The following is a 6,581-nucleotide window of genomic DNA, read 5'->3' as shown; positions in this document are numbered from 1 at the left end:
ACTTTTCTTACATGTCTTTGTACTAAAAGATTAAAGCCCTCAATACACTGCGCCAACTATAGAGAAAAATACCACAGATAGTGCGGATACATGTTGAATAAATAAAATGACCGCTCTGTTGACGGCATGTTTGTTTTTTGCAATCCTTGTGTGCGCGCTGAATTGCATCAGGAAAAGCCTTCCATTTCTAGAATTGACTAATGAGTAATTTCTTCTCTAAATATGTAATATATTATTGAGTATGATATAAATATATAATTGAGAAGAAAGAAAGATATCATATAGGAGATCTAGTTTGATTAACATTAGTTTTTTTACGTTATAATTTTAGGAAACGTATTGCAAACGATAACGAGAAATGATATTGAGATCTGAAGGTTGAAAGGGTGAAGATTTTCGATACAATCATTGTCAAATGACGAAGAAACGAAATTAGAATCAACCCTGCATGTTATTTTAACACTGAAGAAATTCAAATTAGTTTTCACAGCTCTAGAGGAGCGAAATACATGCCACCACAGTAAAAATTCGAATCAGGTTTTCAGCGAACGAAGAAAGTTGAAAATCAATATGCGACATTAGTGCCGTTTTTTTTGTTTTGTATTAACTGCCAAAAAAAAAAGGGGGGGAAACAAAAAGAACTTTTGATTTCATTCTCTAGCGCCTATGAAAATCGTTTGGTTAAGTTGACAGAAACCTTTGGGCCATCGATATAACGAATTGCAAATATGTTGGCCGAGGGGGTCGCCTTTGTTCTTTGTTACACTGACCTTGACAATATCATTGGTTCTTAATGTAAACATTCGAAACGTATTATTGATAGCCTGCACTAAGAAAACATAATTAAAATATGTTTCCCACAATAATTTAATTTTTCAATTTCTCAGAAGGTGAAATTTTGGGGAATCAATCTTGAAATACTGAAATACCTGATCTTTCAAACTGAAAATGCTTTCGTTTTGACGTAAAACTAAACCTGTCTTATATTGCAAAAACTTCTGATTCGGGTTGTTGCCTAGTTAGATGTTTTTTGACTCGATGTTCCATCACCGATAAAACTGTTTTGAAAAAACAGTAATGTAGCTTTCAAAAGATTTAAAGATTCTGAGAAATATTTTAAAAGTAGAGACAGGACATATCACTAGACTGAAGATCTACCCTGTAGAAAATTTTGAGTCCTGCCTGCGCTCAGGGAAATTGGTATTTGAAAGGACGATGGCTCAAGGATTTCTGTCTTTCTGGCTTCGGCTTATCGACAGTTGCTGGGCACATTAAAAGCAATCTTTGTCCCAGAATACGTTAAACTGGTTAAGCTTAGAGTTCAGTCGAGTTACGTAACTGATTGGAACACAACAAAGTCAGCGACGCCGAACGTACAATGTTTAGTTTTGTTGCCATCGATCCATTAACGAGATTATTTTTTTTCACTCGTCTGGGTATAATTATAAAGACATCATGGTAAAATGCAACAGAAATATGACACTAAAGCTCATAACAACGAATATAGATATTTTAAAATCTTACTATTGCAGCTTAGACAAAAGAGACGTAAGTTAAAAATTCCAACTCATGGTAAACATGCTAGCATTTCTGCGAACATGTCGCATCAGTAAAATTCGCTTTGAAAATATGATTTTCTATCATTATCTACAATGATTAGACTTAAAATCACCTGTAGCTGAAAATGCATGGTGGTTTTCGGCCTCCGATATTTCCTTGGCCGACACCCAAGATTTTCACGAGTGATCAGTCACACAGCCAACTAGTAAACGTGACGCTTGAATATCTCAGGTCTCCCACCCCTCCCCAGTGCTTACTTACATACAGTATTTCCCAGCTTTTCACAGATTTCAAAATGGCCGCTCAGATTGTGAAAACCCGTCAGGTAAAAATAATATATTTTTTTTTTTTTTTTTTATTTATTACAATTTAATGACACATATAACCTACTTACTTACTTACTTACTTACATTAATAGATAATAATACAAAAGAGTAAAAAGAAAGGTGCCATAAGGATGGTCCGCAAAAGAGATAAATCCCCATGCACGGCAGACCACCTTTAACAAAAAAACAAATCCAAACTAAAATCAATCAAATCTTGCAGTCAAATAATCCCTTACACCCCTTTTAAAACAAGAAACACTTGGAGCCTGACGGACCGATAGTGGCAGCCCATTCCACATGTGGACAATCCTATTAAAGTAGCAAAACTTAAAAGTATCAGTCCTCGCGTAGTTCTTTTTTAATTTAAGATCGTCCTTACCCCTCAACGAGTATCTTTCCGAATGTGAATAAAATTGGATATAAGAGGATATATCTATATTAATATACCCATTAAGAACTCTATAAAAAAAATAGCACGTCAAAAAAGAAGCGTCTGTCCTCTAGGGATAACAGGTTCAGTTTTTCTTTACGAGTGTTGTAATCATCATCAGTTTTTAGAATAAACTTGGTGGCTCTTCGCTGAATCCTTTCCAATTTATTAATGTTTCTAGCCGTGAAGGGTGACCAGACAATAGTACAGTATTCCAATTGGGACCTTACCAAAGCACAGTACAACCTTCTTAACATGTTAACATCTTTCAGACCTTTGCATGTCCTTTTAATAAGGCCAAGAATCTTGTTAGCCTTGCTTGATATCTTATCAACATGAGCATTCCAGGACAACTTGTTACTAGTAACTAATCCAAGATCACAGAATTCAGATGTTTCTTCCAGAGAGCTCTCATTCAGCTTAAGGTCAGAACGAAAGGGCATACTTTTTTTCGTGATACGCATCAATTTGCATTTCTTTACATTAAAATCCATTAGATTTCGCTGACTCCAGATGTGTAGATTATTCAGGTCAGATTGAAAATCATGTTGGTCTGATGTACAGTTTATCAGTCTTGATGTTTTACAATCATCTGCGTACAGTGCGATTGTGTTTCCAGGCAATTTGTGAATCACAAGTTCTACAGCATAGTTTTTGATAATTATCTTGCTTTCTAGACTGCGGCCATTATCGAGGGGATCCTCACAGAGGTGTTTTGTTCTGCTTATCAAGACAGAATCTTTGTGATCGTTTCACAGATAGAGAAAATTGGAACGTTGGTGAGTGTTGGTGCCTTTAATTTTTTGTTAGTTTTTTTCTTTGATGGCTGTTTCTTATGATTGATTGTATGATTAAGTGATGATTTACGCCAGGATTTCAGAGCGTAAAGTAAAATTGATGCAATCTTTGTATAACAATAATTTTGAACTCCATATGATCGTCAGCTGTAATGTATTGTTACATCATTCATAACCCTTTCACTCCCAAGATCACATATTAAGTAATTCTCCTTACTGTCTGCCATCAATTCTTATCATGTTAGTTTGGAGAATTTGCTTTTGGGTCAACTGACAATTCCATAATTGATATTTTCCTTTATTCTCAGCACTTGTATGCTTGATATTGTATTGATAATGTCAGGAGAAATTCTATCTTGGTCATTCATGGTTGTTAAGGGGTTAACAGGAAGCTGTACAAGCACATTTGCTGGTGTTCTTCATTCTTTTCAAATATACCTGCCAACTCTCACGCCTTAGGCATGAGTCTCACACCTGCCGGTTGAAAACTTCGATCTCACGCCTACTCACGCCTGCAGGCCAATTTCTCACGCCTGATTGAAAAATGTGAGTTGTTGCCGTCTTGCTTGACACAGTTTCCAAAAATATGTTAACTCAGACCCATGCAAGAAACAAAAACCATGAGTCATTTCCTTTATACAATTGTACTACTACATTACAAAGAATGTATTTCATGAGCAGCTAGAATAAAGCTTTATGGCCTTTTCTGGAAACACCAACATCACAACTACCTTAAAAAATTGATCATGTCAGTCCAAAACTTTCTGATTTTAGAACTATAGCACTGATGTTATCAACTAACGTCGGTCCTTGTGGATAAGCGTTTTCTCGATAAATTCGCCTTCGGCAGACTTCGGATATCTTCGGAAGACTTCAGACTTCTTTGGGAATCTTTGGAAATGATCGTGTCATCTTCAGAAATCCCAGCACTCCTAAGATAAAAATCTCACACCTACATCTCAGAAAAAGTTGGCAGGTATACTCAAATGGTGTGGTGGGCTTCTTTGGATGTGAAGTTGCAGCAGGTCTCCTATAGGCTTCTCATAATCCGTTGTCACTGAGACCTTAAGACTTTGAGTCTGCTAATTTGCATAACCTAAATTTCTTTCCAAAGTCATCTGTGCATTGAATACCTTTGCAGGTTAGTGTAAATAAGATGTCTCCAACAGAAAGTTCACTCAAAAGAGAGGCACAGACATTCAACACTAGAATACTCATGGGCAGTGACGAGGTTTGTTCAAATTCTATGCTGTTGTCTAGTTCTGCATGAACCCTATCAATCTCAGAGGTGATCAAATTGGAACTTCTCCTTGGGATAGGAAATCATTGCCAAGTAAATAGATAATAAAAATTAAGGAAATCCTCAACCACAGGACACAGTGAATTTACTGGTAACCAATACCGAATTTTTCTGAGCTATCATAATTCTAAGGAAATGTTAAGACTTCATAATCTTAGCAGGTTGTCTTTGTAAGTTTGTCTATTTTCTAGACCAGACATTATAAATTGTTGATCCTGAAGGGAGAAAAAAGGGAACCGAAGACAATATTATGCTGAAGTCAACATTTTCATGTCCATTAAACTAAAAGGCTAATAAATGCAATGGTCTAACAGGTGGAGTCTTTTGAGGCATAAGATTCACTCTAAATGCTATCAGAGTGGAAATTTTACATAATTACAACAGGTTTTTTGAGAGGATGGACTGTAGCTGACAGAAGTTTAATATTACTTCATTCATTTATTTAAGTTTGTTTTTATACATGAACATGTTATTACATTGCAGGAAATCTGGCATGTCTATGCAAAACAGATCGGAGCCCTTATCACTGAGCATGCCACCAAGCCAGTTCTTTTGGGTATTGCCCTCAAGAAACATTCACCACAGATACTACAGCAGATTTTAAAACTGCTTGAAACAAATAGAGTCTGGTGATGAACTATGCCTGTCTTAGACAGAAAATGTACCTCAGATTCTCACACAACAATAGCAATAGTTTACAAATGAGTCAGATGAGTCTCTACTGAGACAGTGAAAAGTTAATCTCAAGCTTGTTGTTCCATGACATAGCTGTGAGTATTAAAACAAGAACATACAATGCAGAGTAGCTCAAAATCATCGATTTTGGAGCCTTTGAATATTTTTTACAAGTTTCATCTTATGTACAACACTTTTTCTTCGTGTAAATACATAATACCACTTATTACAAAAAGGAAGTTATTTTGTTAAATTATTTAATAAATTGCTGTAGAGTTGCAGATCTTTTGATTTTCTCTGCCATCTGTATAACTTTACAAAATCATGCTTCCCTTTCCTCCTGTGGACTTTATAAAACACTTTAAGTTGAGCTTTATGGCAGTGAGTTCAGGAAGTCACTGCTGCACAATCAGCCAAATGTTGGTTGTAATCTCTGAATGAATAGCTTCTAAACATGGAATTGTTTAACAAAACAGTCGACTGGTAATTAATCTATTTTCATGGTTTTATACACAATTTACAATGTTCTTTAAGATCCAGGTCTTACTTCTGGTGATTTAAAATTACCAGCATTCAGACCACAAGTTTTGTGGAATTAGACAAATTATGAAACTTTACTTTAAAACCAACCTCTGTAAAGAGTGGGTTTAGCAGAATCAGGGTCTTAGCCCCTGCTTTTGTACAAATGATGACAGCCTTGATAGGGGCACTGTATCACAATCAAATGAACCACCCTGTATGACTCCCAAATGGAACAGGTTAGAAGTACTGTTTCACACCTCAGTCTTCATCATCAAAATCCTCTATTGCATTATCATCATCCTGAAGCATCTGAGAGGTTCCTTGTGAATCACACTCTTCACCCATGACCAGGCACTTGTTAGCTCCCTGGATTGTATTCCCCCTTGGTTGGGAACTAGCAAGGATGTCGTCATCATTATCACTGTTCATACCACAGTCTTTTTCTTCAAGTGTATCTGTGCTTCCTCTAGAAAAAGATAAAACACAAAATTATTTCATATTTAAAATGGTAAAGTTGGCATCTGAGACAACAGGATTAGAAAACTTCATTCCAAAATTAGTATCAAAACCATGTAATTTGCACTGCTTGCCACTAGACAGTTAATTCTTGGACATTACCTGAATGAATGCTTGGATTTTCTGAAATTGCTGATAGCTTGCAAAAAGGAAATTTGTCCTAAACACAAGAGAGAGTAGTAATTCAGGTAACTGACAGTGAATGGATCTTAAACAGAATTCAGGTTGGCTTTAAGGTTCCTCACAAGAAGATGGAAGAGGAAAAATGAATGAAGTTATAAAATTAATATAAAAAGAGCAACAGCAATAGAGGAACAATATACTAAGAATGGTAACTAACCTGGTGTTCTCAGGGCAACATCAGTAATGGCCAAGTATGGAAGAACCTCTGTTTGCAGAACTAGTGATGGACAGTGGTAATCTTAGGAAGTCAACAGGATCATCATTGTTAATTA

The 6,581-nt window shown here is 36.0% G+C and overlaps 3 protein-coding genes across 3 annotated transcripts in view; 1 reads left to right on the top strand and 2 right to left on the bottom strand.

Annotated features, from left to right (window-relative positions):
- Window positions 1–1,791, bottom strand: part of LOC111329148 (ferric reductase 1) — a 19,201-nt gene extending 17,410 nt beyond the window's left edge. Inside the window, exon 1 of the mRNA XM_088738532.1 lies at window positions 1,673–1,791. Coding sequence (XP_088594658.1) covers window positions 1,673–1,690 — 18 coding nt within the window. The 5' untranslated portion in view covers window positions 1,691–1,791. The remainder of the gene's footprint in view (window positions 1–1,672) is intronic.
- On the top strand, window positions 1,779–5,369 carry LOC111329149 (proteasome assembly chaperone 3). Its single transcript, XM_022933761.2, has 4 exons — window positions 1,779–1,885; window positions 2,994–3,095; window positions 4,255–4,344; window positions 4,897–5,369. Exons 1-4 carry the CDS (start codon window positions 1,856–1,858, stop codon window positions 5,044–5,046), a joined length of 372 nt encoding a protein of 123 aa, XP_022789496.2. The 5' UTR covers window positions 1,779–1,855; the 3' UTR covers window positions 5,047–5,369.
- LOC111332283 (cell cycle checkpoint protein RAD17) overlaps window positions 4,877–6,581 on the bottom strand; it is a 73,850-nt gene continuing 72,145 nt past the window's right edge. Inside the window, exons 20-21 of the mRNA XM_088738535.1 lie at window positions 6,229–6,286; window positions 4,877–6,076 (exon numbers count right to left, since the gene is read on the bottom strand). Coding sequence (XP_088594661.1) covers window positions 5,869–6,076; window positions 6,229–6,286 — 266 coding nt within the window. The 3' untranslated portion in view covers window positions 4,877–5,868. The remainder of the gene's footprint in view (window positions 6,077–6,228; window positions 6,287–6,581) is intronic.

This window comes from Stylophora pistillata, chromosome 11 (assembly GCF_964205215.1).
Source record: "Stylophora pistillata chromosome 11, jaStyPist1.2, whole genome shotgun sequence".
Classification (NCBI taxonomy): domain Eukaryota; kingdom Metazoa; phylum Cnidaria; class Anthozoa; order Scleractinia; family Pocilloporidae; genus Stylophora; species Stylophora pistillata.
The sequence above is the reverse complement of the archived record's forward strand: the minus strand, read 5'-3'. Positions and strand labels throughout refer to the sequence as shown.